This window comes from Neovison vison, chromosome 8 (assembly GCF_020171115.1).
Source record: "Neovison vison isolate M4711 chromosome 8, ASM_NN_V1, whole genome shotgun sequence".
In the NCBI taxonomy this organism is placed as follows: domain Eukaryota; kingdom Metazoa; phylum Chordata; class Mammalia; order Carnivora; family Mustelidae; genus Neogale; species Neogale vison.
The window spans coordinates 26,574,044-26,594,367 of NC_058098.1; the positions used below are offsets into that span (position 1 = coordinate 26,574,044).

The following is a 20,324-nucleotide window of genomic DNA, read 5'->3' on the forward strand; positions in this document are numbered from 1 at the left end:
TGTGTGTGGGGTTCATTGTCATGGCTGAGGGGATCCAGGTGTCCAGCTCAGAGCAACTCCCAGAGCAGGCCTGTAGATTTGCTCAGCCCCCGCAGGGCTCGGGGCAGACACTGTACCCCCTCACGCCTGGCCTCCTTCTGTGGTTTGGCCTTCTGAGCATCCCTTTCCTACAAGATGGACTGTGACTGGTGTCTTGTCGGGCAACTTAGCTTCTAGTTCCAGCTCGGCCGCTCGGCCGCTCATTCACTGTGTGGCTGAGCAGTGTGCCGCAGAGCTGGCTGAGATCCAGCTATATCCTTGGGCTCACAGAGCCTCAGCCTCCCACTCAGGCCTCCGGTTGCCCACACTCCAGCCTTGATCTGCAGCCTGATAAAGGCTGGGCCACAGGCAGCAGTGCTCAGTATGCCTGGCTCCTCTGGTGTTCTCTGTGGTCATGACACAGCTGCTGCTGCTCATTGTGGCTCTCCTGGCCCTGAGTCATCTGCCTCCAGGTAAGTGTGTGTGTGTGTGTGTGTGTGTGTGTGTGTGTGTGTGTGTAATAGTCTCCAAGGTTCTGGGGGATAGAGGAGGCCTAGACCAGTGTTTGTGTTCCGGTCCCACCTCTTACCTGCTGGGCCCCTTAGGGCAACTTCCTAAATCAGTCTGCACCGCAGTTTCTTAATCCTTAAAGTGGGGTTCACGCAACAAATATTTTTTGAAGAATATTTACTTTGGGTTGACACCATGACAGCTGTTGGGGATCTGTCAGGGAAAGAAAACAAGGTCTTTGCTTTCATGGTGCTGGTATTTTAGACAGAAAAGAACCAAATAAACACATGATATATCAGGTGGTAAGTGTTCAGAATAGAAGCAGAGCCAGGGGTCAGTGTGGTGTGTGCTTGCGGTGGGGGGAGGTATGGATGGGAGAGCCGATGGGGATGGTCAAGGGAGGCCCTGTGTATTTTTTATTCTGAACAACTTGAAATTTACATGAATGTAGAGAAATTAATATAAAGAACAAGGTGAGTCTTTTCTTAATGCAAATGTAGAGAATAATGTAATGGTATTATTTATTTATTTATTTTTAAAAGATTTTATTTATTTGTCAGATAGAGATCACAAGTAGGCAGACAGAGAGAGAGGAGGAAGCACGCTCCCCGCTGAGCAGAGAGTCCGATGTGGGGCTTGATTCCAGGCCCCGGGGATCATGACTGGAGCCGAAGGAGAGGCTTTAACCCACTGAGCCACCCAGGCGCCCCTGTAATGGTATTTTTATTTTATTTTATTTTATTATTTTTTTGAAAGATTTTACTTATTTGTTTGACAGAGAGAGAGATCACAGGTAGGCAGAGAGAGAAGGGAAAGCAGGATCCCCGACAAGCAGAGAGCCCGATGTGGGGCTTGATTCCAGGACCTGAGCTGAAGGCAGTGACTTAATCCACTGAGCCACCCAGGCGCCCTGTAAGGTCGTTTTTGAGCAGAGATTTGACTGCAGTGAGAATATTAAGATCTTCTCAGGCACCAGGAGGCAGGAGGGTGCCCGATGTGCCTGAGGAGCCTTGAGGAGACCCATATGGCTGGAGTGGGAGTACACCAGGAGAGAAGATGAAGTCAAAGAGATGAGCAGGGCAAGAGGTACAGATCATGTAGGAGAAAATAGCAACTCTGGGTCTCTGGGTCATCAGAAGGTCGAAATGTGATGATGTGTTAAGAGTGGTTATAGGAACTGCCCTCACCTGGGAGTCAGAGTCTTGGGTTCTGGTTCCAGAACCCCCCACTGACTGGCTGGGAAATGCTGGGTAACTCGCTTCCTGTCCTGACCTACGAAAGGAGAGGCTTGGTGGCGAATGGGCTGCAGTTGCTCTGCCCTCTACACTGTCATTCCGATAATCTCACTTGCCATGTGTGGGGTGTTTACTATGGGCCAGGCACTGTGCTAGAATGATGAAAGTCCGTAGAGCTGCCCCCTGAAAGGGGGGAAGTTCCACAGAGGAGGGATCTGAGGCCAAGGTCACTCAGTGGGGAACTGGCAGAGCAGGGATTTGGATCTGAGCTGGATTCACGCCGTCTGCTAACCGCAATACTGTAGTGGTTAGGTTCTTCAGAGGGTGGATCCTCTGCCTTGTAGAGATTTTGAGGCCAGGTCCATCTCATTCTAAGATTCTCTACCTTGGCAGAATGGAAGGATGGCTGGACAATGGGGCAGAATAACACCCATGGGTTGGTCCATTGGGAGGGTTCTGTGGGATCTCTCTCTCTCTCTCTCTTTCTCTCTGTAAGAAATTATTTATTTGAGAGAGAGAGAGAGAGAGAGAGAGAGAGATAACATGGTGGGGAAAGGTAGAGAGAGAGAGGCAGAGAGAGAACCCCAAGCAGACTCCCCACTGAGTCCAGAGCCCAACGCAGGGATCATGACCGGAACTAAAATCAAGAGTTAGACGCCCGGGCGCCTGGGTGGCTCAGTGGGTTAAGCCGCTGCCTTCGGCTCAGGTCATGATCTCAGGGTCCTGGGATCGAGGCCCGCATTGGGCTCTCTGCTCAGCGGGGAGCCTGCTTCCTCCTCTCTGCCTGCTTGTGATCTCTCTCTGTCAAATAAATAAATAAAATCTTTAAAAAAAAAAAAAAAGGAGTCAGACGCCCAACCGACTGAGCTCCCCAGGCGCCCCTATGGGATCTCTTTTAATCGAGGAAGAGAGGGAAGCCTTTCCCCTCCAGCTCCTGCTCAGCCCAGTTCTTCAGAACTGCTCTCTGCCCACCTGGGTCACATGCCTAGAAATCACATGCCTAGAAATACTGCTGGAACAGAAAGGTCTGCCTGAGCCTGCCTCTCTCCTCACATTTGCACACCTGTCCTAACTGGCCATCACCACATCCTGATGGTTTCCTTCAGGATGCTTTCCACAATTCTAGTGATTGTATTTATTCACTAGGGTATTAATTGCCTTTCCTTCTAGAAGCTCCTTGAGGGCATGGACCTTGGCCCATCTTGTTCATTGTGGTATTCCCAATGTCCCAGATTTGTTGAATGAATAAACGAAGGCGATGCCTCAGGCTGTGACCAAAGACCCTTAGAGGGGGTACAGGAGGACCTGTTCCTCCAAAACTTTACCTTTTCCATGGCCCGTGGCTAGAAATTCTTCCACTAACATTTAACAGGTCCCTAAGTGTGTGAGGGAGTTTATGTCATGATTATGAGTGTGGACTTTAGAGCCTGATTATCTGGGTTTGAATCGTGGTTCTGCTCCTCATGTCTCTGTAGTCTTGGGCAAGTTTGTTAACTTTCCTGTGCCTCAGTTTCCTTACTTTGTATTACAGGGATCATAATAAGACCAACTGTAATTGCATAGTGTTGTGATGAAAAGTGCTTAGAGTGTATCTGAGCAGGGATGGGTGTGTGAGGTCGAGACCCATGTCAGGCTGCAAACTCAATGCAGAGTCTGCTTGAGAGTCTCTCTCCATCTCCCTCTGCCCCTCCCCTCACTTGCTCTCTAAGTAAATTAAAAAAAAAAATCTAAAAAAAAAAAAAGGAAATCAGTTTTTAACTTATAACTAGTCTAACTTGTGACCTATGGGCTAACCTGGACTGAAATCTGAGGGCTCATTTGTAACTAGTTGTCTCACCTGTGACTAGGAGTCTAATCTGTTCCATCTAATCTAACCCCTTAACCTGTGGTCAGAGTTTGTGTCCTGTGGCCTAAGTTATGACCTGTGGGCTGTTGTGTAATCAGTCACCCAACACAATGACCGGAGAGCTAACAAAAGACCAGACTTGTGATCTAATGTGGGTCCCGTGCTCTAGCTTGTGGTCAGGGGTTTTATCTGTGACCTGTGGCTTAACCCCTGATGTATGGTCAATGCTGTGCACAGCAGTCTAACCTGCAATGCCTGGGCTGCCCTGTGACCTGTGGTCTTCCTCTGCCTAGGGAGAAGTGAATTTAAGCGGTGCTGGAAGGGCCAGGGGGCCTGCCGGACTTACTGTACAAGGCAAGAAACCTACATGCACATGTGCCCAGATGCCTCCCTGTGCTGCCTCCCCTATGGATTCAGGCCTCTGGCCTCTAAGCCTTAATATGTGGAGCTGGTTCTGGGGCTGGCACCCTTGCTCTCCAATAAACACCTGCTGCTGGCTGTCTCCTTTGCTGCTTGCTCACCACCAGGCCACCCCGTGCTGGGGGTATGAGGGGTGCACGAGGTCCTGGTATGGCCGGGATGGAGGGATGGTTGGTGAAGGGAGGCGAGGCGCCCGGGGCCAGTGGGTATTAATGACCTCGGTAAATGGTTTCACGTCTGCCTATAAGATCCCTTCTGCTCTCTCCAACTCTGGAAAAATCACCCAATCTCCACAAGCATCCTGAGTCTTCTCATCCGTACCGTGGGGATAAATGATAATATCAGGAGAATTGGACCTTATAGAAGGAATGCAAAAAGGAGGTTAGAGTTAATAGTAACAATGTGAGCTAATAATAATAATGAGTTAATTACAGAAAGAATGAATAACGGTAGAGTTAATATCCTTTGGCATTTTAAAAGGCAGGCCCTCAAGAACGAAAGGATTTCTCTAGGTTTAGTATTGCAAGGGCCTGGCCAGGTGGAAAAGACCACAGGCTTTTAGGAAAACAGTTTTCACTTATGCAGGGTAAGCAGAGAGGGGAGAAGCGGGCCTCAGCCAGACCCAGGGAACCATGGGCATGGGAAGGCCGGAAGGCCGGGAGAAAACGTGAGCAGTTTAGGAGGTAGGCTGACAGAGTCACATGCCAGTTACTCTGCATCAGGAAGATATCTGGCTGAAAAATAGGTATCTCAACTTGCAGGGGCTTTATCTGGAGTTAGGCAGGAACCACATCGGCGAGCATCCTGTTGGGTCCCCTATGGCCTCCAAAACTTCAGCGCCACGTCATTGTTTAAAGCAGAAAGCAGGGGGAGGGTTGAACTGAGCAAGTTTCTCACTTTTACCAGGAAAGCAAACGCTGTCCCTGGAACTATCCCCAGCAGACTTCTGCCTCCTTCTCAGGGGCTAGAGCTGTGTCACATGGCTATGGGCCAGGTGGGAAGAATGTATTTGCCGGGATAGTAGACAGGACCTGGGGGCGGGAGAAGGGAGCTGGGGAAGACCTCCCGTGTTGACCCATCTTTTCCTGGGGTGGAGCCCAGAAAGGGGCAGGCATGTTCAATAAGGTGAAGGGAATGCCAAGGACAGAAGGGCTCTCAGCCACTGTCCTTTGAGACTTTTCAGTGGAGTTCAGGATGGTCTTGGAGTAGGAGAAAGGCCCCTGCTTGGTCTGGCTAAGAAGAGTGGTGCTATTCAAAATACCATCAGGAGAGAGTGAGTCTCAGGCCTAGAGCTGAGTCTTGGAGGCTAGCTGCTGTGTTAACCCTTTAGTTGCTGGTATGAAAGGGACCTGGGAAGGTGCCAGAGGCAGCTGGACTGCAGGAGCGGGGAGGGGATCCGAAAGGATCTTGGGCAACCGCTTTTTTACCAACCAGGAGGAAAGTACTGAATTATTTTAATAACGAAGCATGCTTCCTGAGTATCAGCCTTGCCTCTGTATCCCCCTCAGTTTCTGGATGACCTAGACATTGAACCGATGGCCTCTGGGCCTGTTTTAGGACCCAGTGTGGTGGGGTGGAGTGGGCTTTGTGTTGGGAGCCTAGAAGGAGAACCAGATAAAAACCCAAGAGCCGGTCACAGAACTACAGCGAGCCAATGTGAGGTGGCCTTAGCCAGTATCACCAGTAGGCCTTGATGAGTCAGCAGGAGGCCTGGCCACAGTTCACCAGCAACCAGTTGCCACTGGAAAGCCAGTGGATGTTTTCAGCAACATCCAGATTCCAGCAGATGCCGGTCACTGAAACTCCTCGTCCTCAGTACAGTCGTCCTATTTGGAAGAAGCAGGGGAGGAAAGGAAGAATCAGGAAGCCTGAGCAATTATACCAAAGAGACTGAGTCTCTCCGAATTCAAGAAACCTCAAGAGAATATTCAAGTTGTTGAATCAGACCAAGTTTTATCCTGGGGTGAACTAAGTTTAGTTCTGCCCTCTGACCCCTCCCCTCTGTGTTATTCTACAAAGAGTGGAGAAGCTATGTTTTCTTTGCTCAGTCCCAGACATGGTGCAGGGAGTCTGTGACCTTGTTGCAATGAAGATGGTGATGAGTTTGAGGTGTGAGGAGTCAGATTCAAGTTCATACGCCAGCTCTGCCACGTCCAGGCCTTGGGCTGTGAGCACAGGGCAAGTCCCTTCTTGCATCTGATGTCAGAATCCTCCCCGTCAAAACGGGCGTCCTAGCTTTGAATGGGGTGGCTGTGGGGTCAGATGAGATTCTCCCGTACTCTGTCAGGGCTCCGTAAAACTGTCTCTTCTCCAGAGCCAGAGGCACGCCGCTGGCCTTCTTCTCCACACATTTCAGACTTCAGAAAATCTGCAAGAACAATGCAAAGAATTCCTGTAGATCCTTCACCCAGTTTTCCCAAAATTAACATTTTATCACTTTTACCTTATCATTTTTTTTCTCTCTCTATATGTATATGTAAAAAATATAAATATATGTGTGTGTATTTATCTGTATGTCAGACATGAGCCTCTTTAGGCCTAAATACTTCAGTGAGTTTTTCCTAAAAACAAAGGCATTTTTTTTATATAACCACAGTACAATGACAAAACTCAGGACATTCACATTGACAAAATTCTATGGTCTAATCTTCAAATCTTGTTCAGCTTTTACCAGCTCTTCCAAAAAAGTCCTGTATAGCCCAACAAAACCTCTGGATCACATAGTGCAAGCAGCTGTCAATTTCTTTGACCTCCTTCAACCTGAAGCCGTTCTTCAGTGTTTCGTGACACTGATGTCTTGGAGCAGGTCAGGCCAGTTATTTTGTGGAACATCCCTCAGTTTGAGTTTGATGTGTCCTCATGACTGAATTCAGCTCATGCATTTTTGGCAGGAATATTCCAGAAGTAATGCTGTGTTTCTCTCAGAGCATCATGTTGAAGGCAGCCATCACCCTTCTAGGGACTGAACTGAGACCCAACAGTCTAGATAGTTTTTTTTGGAAGCTCACACCTCACATGTACAGGACAGTTTCCCACCCAGCACCCTAACAGACCATCGTCTAAGCCTACAACCCACCGCCTAGGTCATACGGATGCATCTAACAGGCCAAGGAGATGAGGCAATTCTAGGGTGGAAGGTTCCTCAAGATACTTCACAGATGAGGCTCCCAAGCTCAGAGACGGGGAGTGACTTGTCTAAAGCCACACAGCTCCTGAGGCACAGAGCTGGGATGTGGACTTAAATCTTTGAACTTCAGGTCAAGGTTTCTTCCCAGATAAACAGTAGCCACACAGGGGCAGGACAGGCCATTGTGAAGGGGAAGGTTTGGGAGCAAGAGCGCTCCTTGGCCCTGGAGGTATGCAAGGTGAGCTAGGGGGTGGACAGTGCTACAGAAGGGATTTGTGCTGTGTATTGGCATTTAGCAGCACTATGTCAGAGCACAAACATTCCCCAGGGAGTCATCGAATGGCTGAGCTAGTGATAACAATACTATCACTGGGCCATTATTAGTAAGGACCCACGGCTTTACACACCTCATCTCATTTAATTATCATAGTCATGGTACCATTATCCTCTCCTTTTCTGGAAGGCAGCTGAAGCTTTTAGTGAAGTCCAGGTCATACACCCAGTAAATGGTGTTGCTGGGACTCAACACTGGCCCTCTGGCACTTGATTTTATCTTCCAGATTCACCCTCACTTGTGTTTTTTAAAATTTACAAGTAATATATGTTCATTGGAGAGAACTTGGGAAACAGAAGCACAAATAAGAAAGCAAACATCATCAGTATTTTCACTACACATAAATACCCACAAATGAAATATATGTAAAATGGGATTTGCAAATAAAAAGGAATAAAACTGCACATACTTTTTGGTGTCCTGGTTTTTTGTCTTTGTTTTGTTTTGTTTTTTACTTACCAATGTCTCACGAGCATTTCCATGTGTGCTTAGATAGTCTTCCAAAACAAGATTTTTAAAAAACGTTTTATTTATTTGACAGACACAGATCACAAGTAGGCAGAGAGGCAGGCAGAGAGAGGGGGGAAGCAGGCTCCCTGCTGAGCAGAGAGCCCGATGTGGGGCTTGATCCCAGGACCCTGGGATCATGACTCCAGCGGAAGGCAGAGGCTTAACCCACTGAGCCACCCAGGCGCCCCTCTTCTCTCTTTTTTAAAGATTTTATTTATTTCTGACAGAGAGAGATAATGAGAGAGGGAACACAACAGGTGGAGTGGGAGAGGGAGAAGCAGGCTTCCTGCTGAGCAGGGAGCCCAATGCAGGGCTCAATCCCAGGACTCTGGGATCATGACCTGAGCTGAAGGCAGACGCTTAACAACTGAGACACCCAGGCACCCCTATAGCAGCTTTATTTCTAATATCCCGTAACTGGAAACAACCCAAATGTCCAGGAAGTGACTGGATAAATTGAATTATACCTATACAGTACAACACTAACAATAATAAACAATAAACACAGTAACAATATACTCTGATACACACGACGTGAGTTAATCTCAAAAACATTATGTTAAGCAAAAAAAGCCATATACAAAGATGTACATACTGAATGACTCTATATAACACGTTCAGAAAGGCAAAATTAGGTTGATTTAAAAAGTAAGGGGAGGGACGTGGTGCCTGGGGGCTGAGTTGCTTGTGTCTGACTCTTGGCTTTGGCTCAGGTCATGATCTCAGGGTCTTGAAATGAGCCCCTGTCAAGCTCGGAGCTCAACAGGGAGTCCTCTTGAAGATTATTTCCCTCTGCCCCTTCCCCTATATGCCCACGTGGTCTCTCTCTCAAATAAATAAAACCTCCCCCCGCAAAAAATATTAAATAAAATAAAGGTAAGAAAAATTTTGGAAAAAAAAAAACCACCCAAAATCTCATTTCTCCCTTTATCTTTTCTTTGGAGCACATTTAATTAAATTGGGGTAAGTTATTCTAGCTTATGATGCCGCTGCATTTATTTTACAAACAGACCCACCAGAGAGAAAGGACTCTGTTCATGGCAGATGGAAGAGTCTCAGTGGGAAGACACTGCCCTCTAGGGGTGATTTTTGAAATTTGCTGGTGGATTTTTGTTCTTGTTTTTTTTTTCTTTTGGTGGTGGAAATTAATGGAGTCCTTTCTGGAATTTAGTGGGTGGGGGACCTGGGATGCAAGATGGCATGCTATGTGTGTGACTGACCCGGGAAATGAAGGATTGACCCATTTCCCAAACAAAATTCAGATCTCCTGCTAGACATTTATGTAGGTGAGAAACCCATTTATAATTCTCTGAGCCCACAATCTAAGGCTGTTTTGCAAGTTTTTGTTTTGTTTTGTTTTGTTTTTGCATATCGAATTTTTCTGGAATGAAACTACTGCATAAATCAAGGAATGATTATACTTTGTTTTGGTTAGAACTTTACCCAAGCTGTTTACCGTTTTGGAAAGTCAGGATACGGAGAGCAAACACTTGGAGTAGTACTGGAATTGTGCATATGGACCCATGCATTTGAGTCTGCATTTGTAGCTCTTGCACTCATGCGATGTATAGGCGCAAGATCTGACATATTTCATTATGTCTTTAAATGTATTTACATATCAAAATACATATTATTATGAAACAGTCTCTTTTCTCCCTTATATTATGGTTAGAGCTTATTTTGATTTTTTCCTTGCAATTATATGAGTAGATAGGTTACGATATTTATGAATTTTATTTTGGGACAGAAAGGGGACACTGCAAAATGTTTATTTATTTACCCATTCAAAATTAATTAATTAACTTGAAAGAGAGCAAGAGTGAGAGAGCATAAGCAGGGAGTGGGGGGACAGCAGCAGAGGGAGAGAGAGAGAAGCAGGTTCCTTGATGAGGAGCTCCTTGCTAGGACCCCAGGATCATGACCTGAGCCAAAGGCAGATGCTTAAGGGATGGAGCCACCCAGGTGTCCTGCAAAATACTTATTATAAAAAGGAGCATTGGGTCTAATAGGACCCTGGGAACATCGAGCTCTCCCTAATAGATTGGTGGGAACTCATGAGGGGATAGAGAGAGGGGCCACAGGTAACCTTCCTCAGAATTCCACCAGGAAGACCTGTGTTTCACTGATGCCTATTTCTCCTTAAGCTAGGGGCTCAGTGTTTCACGAAGATGTATTCCTCCCTATAGGAGTTTATAGCAAGGATACATGGAAATGTGAATACATGGAACACAGCATGAACCATCCATATATGCTCTTGCACCCCTGCTCAGAGCTTTGACAGTCATATGCAGTGATAGTCATATGAAGTGACAGTCTTATGCAGACCAGGAGACCACTCCCCCTGCCATCCCCATGCCCCAGACACAGTTGATTGGACAAGAGGTGGGGATCTCCCCAAGCCAGCGACCTACCAGGTGGCTTGGTACAAAATGATGAACTACATCAGGAAGATTCTATTCCAAGAATCTGGGAGCATGGGGCGCCTGGGTAGCTCAGAGGGTTAAAGCCTCCGCCTTCCGCTCTGGTCATGATCCCAGGTCCTGGGTTCGAGACTGGCGTCGGGCTCTCTGCTTGGCGGAAGGCCTGCTTCCTCCTCTCTCTCTGTCTGCCTCTCTGCCTACTTGTGATCTCTGTCTGTCAAATAAATAAATAAAATCTTAAAAAATATTTTTGGGAACAGACTTGGGAAATACAGAGAATAAGCAGTTTATAATTGGAGAGGGAACTGAAAAGATGCCTTAGTAAAAGTCATGTTGGGGGCGCTTGGATGGCTCCATCCTTTAAGCATCTGCCTTTCACTCAGGTCATGATCTCCGAGTGCCAGGATTGAGCCCTGCCTAGGGCTCCCTGCTCAGCGAGGCCTCTGCTTGATGATTCTGTCTCTCCCTCTCCGTCTGTCCCTTCCCCTTTCCCCTTCCCCTTTCCCTTTGCTATCAGTAAGAGTCTCTTAGGTTTTTTCCCTCTCTCCTTTTTTTCCTTCCCCCTTCGCATGTGTTCTCTGTTTTCTTTTTGAATTCCACATATGAGTGGGATCATATAGTGTTTGTCTTTCTCTGACTGACATATTTCACTTAGTGTATGAGTGAGATCATATAGTGTTTGTCTTTCTCTGACTGACATATTTCACTTAGTGTAATACACTTAATGATAGGGAACATCATTGCTATCACCTCCCCACCATCATGCTAGTGGGGAGGTGGGCAGTGAGGGGTAATGAGCTAAATGCGTTGGGCTTTAAAGGGGGCACTTGTGGTGAGCACTGGGTATTATATATAAGTGATGAAACACTAAATTCTACTCCTGAAACCAATATTGCACTGTATGTTAACTAACTTAAATTTAAGTTAAAAAGCAAATATTGCTTTGGCCAATGGGACTTAAGAAAGCATGATAACGGAAGTTTGAAAATGCTGCATATTGGGGCTTACCCTCTTAGACCTAATTATCCATGTGAGAAGCCAAGGTTAACTTCCTTGAAACAGAAAGGTCACATGGACAGAGATGCAGTCATACATATGGGTGACCCCAGCTGAGAATACCAGAAGAACCACTCAATTCACACACAGAAATCTGGGAATTAACGAATAGTTGTTATTTTAACCCACTAGGTTTTAGAGTGATTTGTCATGTAGCAATAAAAAATGATATAGTATTTCTCTGTGTATTAGTTTAAATTATTCATCCTTTTAACCTTTCCCTCTAATTAGTTTAACATGTTTGTAATAGTTATTTTAAAGTTGTCTGTGAAGTCCAATACCTGTTCCATGTTTGGATTTGCTGCTATTGGCTATTTTTAGTCAATTGGTTATGTTATGCATCTTATTTTCCTTCCTTTGTCAAGGTCTTTTAATATCTTTCAATCATGTGCTAGAAATTGTATTTAAAGAAACTGTGGAGTGTAGAGTAAGTGTTGTTTTCACTCAGGGAGAGTGTAGCTTCTGCAAACCAAGAGAGTGAAGTGTTCTCGGTTCTCCTCAGGTTTGCATACAGGTACAAAGGAACATTTTGGAATGTCAAAGTAATGATTTTTTAAAAGATTTTTATTTATTTATTTGAGAGAGATCGAGAGCATAAGCAGAGGGAGTCGCAGAGGGAGAGGGAGAGCTCCCCACTGAGCAGGGAGCTGACCGTATGGCTCGATCCCAGGACCCCAGGATCACAACCCGAGCCAAGGGCAGAGGGTTAGTGGACTGAGCCACCCAGGAGGCCTTTCAAAGTAATGATTTATTATTAGATGATCATGAGGATACAGAGATTAATAATGACTAAAGATGGCTTATAAGAGCATAATAGAATTATCGAGAACAATCTGAGTTAATCTCTGAAAATGAACACCCCGCTACCTTAAAAAATTCAAGGAACATCAGGATACATAAACACACTTTTCATCAACTCATGGAACAATGATATCATCATATGTCATATAGATTCCAGAAGATTCCACCGCACACTTGTGAGACAGCGAGACTGAAAAAGGCAAATACTCTTTTATTATTATTGTTATGAAATATTTTGACTTCACCTGAAAGGGGATTTCCTGAGTACTGCTGGGGTAGACAAAGAGACAAACACAGAGATCAGCCACACGTGTTTATTGACAGAATTGAGGAATCCACTGCTGTCAGACTCAGGGCAGCTCCATCTGCATTTTCATGGCTTGAGGCTTCAAAGAACTTAAAATGGCCATAGCTTTTCTCTTGGCTGGAACTTGGGCTTCACACAGCACAGTTTATTATTGGTACAGTAAACATAGGCCCTTTCTCTCTTGGAGCATTTCTGGCGGCATCTGCCATGAAGATTCCAGCATTTTTGGGAGCCGCCTGACACAAAAAAGAAAGAAGAATGGAGACAGTGTCAGCCCTGAGAAGAGGTTTTAAAGCAGGTCTTTGACCATTGGCCTCCTTTTTCTTTCCTTCCCTTTTTAAAAATTGTGGTAAAATACAAAGAACATAAAACTTACTAGTGCAAGCATTGTTTATTTGTTTGTTTATGTATGTAATCTCCACACCCAATGTGAGGCTCAAACCCATGACCCCGAGATCAAGATAGCATGCTCCTCCAACTGAGCCAGCCAGGTACCCAACAAGCATTTCAAAGTGCATGGTTCAGGGGCATTAAGTATATTAACAGTGTTATGCAACCATCACCACCATCCAATTCCAGAACTTTCTAATCATCCCAAAGAGAAACCCTGCACGCCTCTCGCCAGCACTGGGCAATCACCAGTTTGCCCTCCACTCTGTTGATGGGCCTACTATGGACATTTTATGCCAATAGAATTATGTACCACGTGGCCTTTTGCGTCTAGCTTCTTTCACTCAGTGTGTGTTCATGGGTCATCCATATTGGTTGTTTTTTGGCTTTGTTTTTGGCTAACATTCCATCACTTTCTTCATGATTCTATTTATTTATTTATTTATATTTTTGCCAAGGTCTATCATTAAGAGGTGGCTGCACTTAGGTTTCTTTCTCATTAATTACAGTTAAGTACACATAATATAAAATTTGCCATCGTAGCCATTTTTAAGCACACAGTTCGACGGTGTTAAATACATTGTGGGTAGCCATCATTGCCAGCCACCTGCATAACTCTTCATCTCATAAGACTGAAATTCTTTTGCTCATTCAACAGTAACCCCCTTTTCCCCTTTCCTGGAGCCTGTGGCAACAGCCCTTCCATATTTTTGGGGGGCCTTTCCTGTCCCAGGATCTTGCTCAATCAACAGATTTTAAGACTTGCCAAAACAGCTCCTGGAAGAAGTGTTCTGACAGTTTTGGGGGTGGGATGGCACCCATGACCTCAACCTAGAGGCACACGAATCTGGCACAGTTTTTCTATTCCAGCCACAGGTTTTGCAGCAGTTAAAGGTGAAATCCTCTGCTTGAACCAAATGAGGACCTGTATACCCTTCTCTGTTCTGAAAAGCCCCACGCCTGCTCTGACTCGGTCTTCAGGGGCTCTGGCAGCTGAACGGAGCCTGGGACCTCCAGTTGTGTCTGTTAAGCCACTTTCTTTGGACAATTAAAGCCCTGACTCTTCTCTATTTCCTTCCTTTGTAGGTTAATTTTAAGTTTCATTAATTTGTAAATTTTATTATTTCCTTCTTCCTACTGTAGGTTTTGACCAGATGTATTTTGTAATCGGGAGTAAGCTTTCTTTGAGACGATCTTTTGAACAATACAGGGGAGAGAGTCTTGGGGGAAATCTGTGCTTCATTGAAAAAATGCATCGTCTGGGGCAGGGGTTCTCAGCTGGGGTGATTTTGCTTCTGAGGGGATGTTTGGAATGAACTGTGTGGAGATATTTTTAGTTGCTGCAACTGGTGAGAGGTGCTATTGGCAATTGGTCAGTAGAGGCCAAGGATTCCGCTAGATATCCTACAATGGACAGCCACAACAAAGGACTATCTAGCCCAAAGTGCCAAAAGGTCAATAATGGTCAATAGTGTCAATCATGCTTGGTTTAGGTAGACCACAGTCTTTAGGGTTATCTGATTTTGATTATGTGGGAATTATTTTACGACTCTATGAGCTGTTGATAAACAATAGTAGGGCAAAAATAATTATTTCTCTAGGGATGCCTGGGTGGCTCAGTGGTTTAAGCCTCTGCCTTCGGCTCAGGTCATGATCTCAGGGTCCTGGGATTGAGCCCCTCATCGGGCTCTCTGCTCCGCAAGCAAGGAGCCTGCTTCTCCGTCTCTTTCTGCCTGCCTCTCTGCCTACTGATCTCTCTCTGTCAAATAAATAAATAAATAAAATCTTTAAAAAATATATTTCTCTCTATTTTCAAGTATATTCTTTTGCATAGAGGTTCAGTGGATTCCCTCTCTTCCCCTGCACCATGGGGGAGCAGTTTCTTTCTTTACTTTCTTTTTTTTTTTTTTTTAAAGATTTTATTTATTTATTTGACAGACAGAGATCACAAGTAGGCAGAGAGGCAGGCAGAGAGAGAGGAGGAAGCAGATTCCTCGCTGAGCAGAGAGCCCATGGGGGGCTCAATCCCAGGACCCTGGGATCATGACCTGAGCCGAAGGCAGAGGCTTAACCCACTGAGCCACTCAGGCGCCCCGGAAAACCAGTTCCTATTTATGCTTTGATCCAGTTATAAAATCTGCCTTGTTCTCTCATTATGAGTTATATAAAATCTTTAACACAAGCTCATAAGTACATATAAGTATACATACATATATATGAGCCAGGAATTTTTTTTTTCAAGGTTTTATTTATTTTATTATTTGAGAGAGAAAGAGAGACAGAAATAACAACAAAGAACATGAATGGGGAGGAGAGGGAGAAGCAGGGAGCCCAATGTGGGGCTTGATCCAAGGACCCCGGGATTATGACTTGAGCCGAAGGCAGAAGCTTAACTGACAGAGCCACCCAGGCAAACCTAGGTCTTTTTTTTTTTTTTTTTAAATTATCTTTTAAAACTTCTTTTGAACCCTGAGCAGACTACTATCACAAGAACTAGGTTCTGAAAAAATACACTGAGAGAAATCTGACGTGTGATGCAGACACTAAGATGGCTAACGGGTGCTTCTTTCCGGATTGTATGAAATGGAGCTTGGTGGAAAATTTGACCCATCACAATAAAGAAAACCCATAGACTCTTGTTCTTCTTTTTTTTTTTTTAAAAGATTTTGTTTTTAAGTAATCTCCACACTTAACATGGGGCTTGAACTCAACCCCATCAAGAATCACGTGCTCCACTGACTGAGCCAGCTGCTGCCCTGGAAACTTATCATCTGTTCTAAGACGACACTGGTGGAGAAGTTTGAACTGATCAGTGAGGGCAGCTCCAGTATATGTCTCTCTCTCCAGCTTAATAACCCCCGGAAGAACAGCAAAAGTGGGACAGGAAAAGGAACCACTGTCTCACGGACTCTGCTTGGCTGCCTAAATCTCAAGGATTCGAATATGTACTTCCTTCTGTCTGCCTTTTCTGTGGAGGACCAGAGACTTTTCCTTGCCATAAAGCAACAGTGTTTTCTGTGACTAAAAACAATTGTATTTGTCTTCCTATTTGGGAAAGTCTACCCACCTTTCTAGTGACCGAGGTGCTCTTTTTCCTGGGATATTAATTAAGGAAGGACAGTTTTGCCAAAAATCATGCCGTCCTTATCATTCTCAACCCTCAGAAAAAATAGAAAGAACTTGCCGTATGTTGAAATTAAAACTTGCTAAACTGACACAAGGCCCCGAAGAGCCTAAGTGACTCATAATTTGTTCATGGGTCCAATGTTTACTCTTTTTCTCCCCCCAGCAAATTGTAGAAGGCCACGATATCTTGCCCAGCTCCTTTTCCTTTCCTTGCAGTACAGTTGGATTAAGTTGGAACAATTTATTGCTTTTTGATGTCAGGAATCAAACTCTCGCTCTTGAACTCAGTGGTTGGAGATGCATATATTCTTCTGCAAAACACCTGTTCTCACGTGGTGATAAAATTGCGCCAAGAAGCTGAAGAACTTGGAATCAAGCTAGATGGGCTTACTAGCCCTGGAGATAGGTTTTATATGATGGCAATTTCTAGGGAAACAGTCTGGAGGGCACTGGAGAAGTTTAGGGCAGGACCCGCACAAGTTTTCCACGTGCTCCTTCGTGAAGTCATCAGAGCGCTGACAGTGTTACTAAAAATACTACCTTGGTCTTTAGACAATTCTAGGAGTTCCAGAAAGCCATTGTCCATCATCAGCTGGGATTAGACATCATCTTGCCATGTGAAGGAGACACATGTGGAATTGTTGGTAATGTCTGCTACACTCATATTTCCCAGAAAGCTTTCTTTCTTTTTTTTGTTTTTGTTTTTGTTTAAAGATTTATTTATTTATTTGATAAGACAGAAAACACAAGTAGGCAGAGAGGCAGGCAGAGAGAGAGAAGGGAAGCAGGCTTCCCGCAGAGCAGAGAGCCTCATGCAGAGCTCGATCTTAGGACCCTGGGATCATGACCTGAGCTGAAGGCAGAGGCTTTAACCCACTGAGTCACCCAGATGCCCCCCCAGAAAGTGTTCTGATGTGTGCGTGTGTGAGTGAAGGCATCCACGTAAGCAACCAAAGCATTTGTTGAGTGAACCATATAGTCTGACTTCTAAGATTCATGAGTTTATTTCTGGTGGCTTTTCCTGGATATTCCCAACAGGACTCTGGTCCTGGGTGCACAATTTTGTTAGTGATGCTTTTTCTCCTGATAGGAATACCACTCATTGGGGTGCCTGGATGGCTCAATGGATTAAGCCTCTGCCTTCAGTTTAGGTCATGATCCCACGGTCCTGGGATTAAGCCCTGCATCGGGCTCCACGGAGAGCCTGCTTCCTCCTCTCTCTCTGCCTGCTTTCTGCCTACTTGTGATCTCTCTCTCTGTCAAATAAATAAATAAATAAAATCTAAAAAAAAAGGAATATTAAAAATATTAAAAATATTTAAAAAATATTAAAATATTTAAAATATAAAAATATGAAAATATTAAAAATATTTTTAAAAAAAGGAATACTACTCATTAAGTGTGCCCTATCATGTCTAATCAAGGTCACTTTGAATAGGAAGTATTAATATGAATTCACGAGATATTTTATATGTATTCAATGTGTTGATTTTCCTACCCAGTTCTGTCTACTGAAAAGACGTGGAATGAAAGACTAATTTAGTAGGATTGAATATCTTTAGCATCTAGATCACGGTTCTGAAATACCACTTCCCTACTTAGAAAAACAACAACAACAGCAAAAACCCCAGAGCTTCTTGAAGAAATGAGGATTTCAAGACCTCGGGCAGGAATTGTACAAGATGAGCCTAGAATGTCTTGTCACCCCAGATAACCAGCTACAAACCAGTGAAACTGCTTTTGTCACTTAACAAAAGGACAAAGTCTCAAGTCACATCTTTCAGAAATTTTGTGTTTGAAATCGTAGGGGCAGGACTGGAATATTACGTTCTTTCCTTAGGAGCCATTCTCACAAAACTTCTGAAAAGCATCCTTGATTTCAGAGCCAAGAGCAGACTGTCAGAGAAGGGGTTTTGGGATACAAAATTCCACATCTCTCTTCATTTTGTACTTTCCCTGGAAATGAAACCCTGAATCCATTTCTCAGTCTTGGCCTGGTGTTAATCCCTTTTCACATGAAGTCTATTAAACACTACTTCACAGAGAAAGACAAATGCCGTATGATTTCACTCATATGTGGAATTTAGGAAACAAAACAGATGAACATAGGGGAAAGAAAAAAAAGAAGAGAGAGGGGAGCAAATCATAAGAGACTTTTGGCTATGGAAGACAAACAGTGTTGCTGGACGGGCTTTTCGGGGGGGAATGGGCTAACTGGGTGATGAGCATTAAGGAGGGCTTAAGTGGTGGCTTAAGGAGTGGCTTAAGTGGCATAAGTGGTGAGCACTGGGTGTTGTATGTAAGTGATGAATCACTAAATTCTACTCCTGTAGCCAATATTACACTGTAAGTTAACTACAGTTTAAATAAAAACTTGAAACAAAACAAAACACATAAGTTCATTTACATTTTACCCAAACTCCATCCCTCTCTTTAATCCTATAAAAACCTTATTTGTTCTGTCTTTTGTCCCACAGTTCCTTTATTGTGTATTTTCCTTTGCTGTGCCAAGTTAATATGTCTAACTCCATCGGACTGCAAATGTGTTTCTTGTGGTGTCTCTAAGCTGGGTTTTCTCACAAGGAAACTATCACAAACCAGCAGGGATATATGTAATAAGGCTACCACAAGTCAAAGATGGGACAATTTGACTTTCTGCAGCAATAAAGATTACAATGAATAAAAATTCATCAAAGATATTAAAAACCATTTTGTCACATTTGGGGGAAGCTTCAGCCAGCTGAGGGGGAGGGGCGGATAGTGAGGCCAGGGGTGGGGTGGGGGATGGGCAAGTCTGAACATGGCCTGAACCGGGTTAGTCTTTTTTTTTTTTTTTTTTTTTTTAAAGATTTTTTATTTATTTATTTGAGAGAGAGAGAGAGTGTGAGAGAGAGCATGAGCGAGGAGAAGGTCAGAGAGTGAAGCAGACTCCCCATGGAGCTGGGAGCCTGATGTGGGACTCGATCCCGGGGCTCCAGGATCACGCCCTGAGCCGAAGGCAGTCGTCCAACCAACTGCACCACCCAGGCGTCCCCTGAACCGGGTTAGTCTTCCCATGGCCCCCTCATCTGGTAGACAAGGCCCCTCAAGACCTGGACCTTGAATGTTTCCTCAGTTTCCCCCTAGCCCCAATGGTGTGCCAGTTTTCTGAAGGCCCCATGCTCTCTTCCACAGCTGGATCTTTCTTTGCATAAGCTGATTTCTGTCTGGGCCACCTTTCCTGCTTCCTTCTCTTCTCCGTCCCCTTCTAATCTCAGCATACTTTTCAGGACTCAGGGTATCCCGTCAGGAGGACTCTCCTGGCCCTCAGACCGGGCTGGTCCCTCCCATGTGCACCTCAGATCCCTAGACCCCCTCTGTCAGAGCTCATGCCACCCTGGGTCGTAAATGCCCTTCGTTGTCTCCCCCAGGGCCATTGTCATTTATCTCTGTGGCCCTAGGCTCCGACATAGGGTCTGGCACAGAGGCAGCAACAGTGTATGTGAGTTTTTCTCTCTGGTTGAGGTGGTTGTGATCTTTACAAAGCCGAGAACATTCTGGGGACTATTGCTAAAAGGTCCACGGTTGCCCTCTTCTTCCTGCTTCTCCTGCGCACCCCTTCCATTCTTTCTCAGGTGCTAGACCCTGCACCTGCTTCTTGAGAGAGCACAGATGGATGGCACGGCTGGGCCAGAAGCTCTAGGTGTCGTGGTTGGCACCTAAGCTCTGGCACCAGCTGTGGGCGAGGACGCCTCCTCTCCGTGCTTCCAAAAGGGGAGCTCCCGAAACTGGGCAGCCCATCCTCCCGGGCCTGGGGATTCCGCGACTAGGTCTCAGGCTGCACACCCTGCCTCTCCCCAAGGGGGTCCAGGTTACCTGGCGTGAGCTGGGACAAGAGCAGCAGAGCGGCCAGAGTCAGCAACAGGAGCTTCATGGCTGGAAGTGGCCCAAGGTGAGGCTGCAAGTCCGAGGGGATGGCAAAACGAATGGGGCAGGGCTCCGGCCTCTCTGGCTGGAGATCCCTTTGTTCAGCGGGACCTATGTCACCCGCACGTGCCCTCAGCCGCCCACGGCTTCAGCCCCCGCGCTCCCGGAGCCCAGGGTCTGCAGCCACACACTTTGAGCTGGCACGCCTCCTGCGGTCATTTGGTCAGTGGGGGTGGAGTGGACTGGGAGGGGGCGGGAAGGGGGGCTGGCAACCACGTCCAAGGTCCTTCCACCAGCTCTAAAGCGCCTGCACCGAAG

The 20,324-nt window shown here is 45.4% G+C and overlaps 2 protein-coding genes across 2 annotated transcripts; one reads left to right on the forward strand and one right to left on the reverse strand.

The window, feature by feature from the left end:
* The first annotated feature begins 433 nt into the window (after nt 1-433).
* On the forward strand, nt 434-4,159 carry DEFB124 (defensin beta 124). The gene is given in 2 exon segments (XM_044262190.1): nt 434-491; nt 3,903-4,159. Coding segments are annotated over 2 exon segments (315 nt in total).
* Nucleotides 4,160-12,674: 8,515 nt separating this feature from the next.
* DEFB123 (defensin beta 123) lies at nt 12,675-20,013 on the reverse strand. The gene is made up of 2 exons (XM_044262352.1): nt 19,956-20,013; nt 12,675-12,820 (listed from the first exon to the last, which is right to left on the reverse strand). The coding sequence occupies exons 1-2, from the start codon at nt 20,011-20,013 to the stop codon at nt 12,675-12,677; spliced, it is 204 nt and encodes a 67-aa protein (XP_044118287.1).
* Between the last annotated feature and the right edge of the window lie 311 nt (nt 20,014-20,324).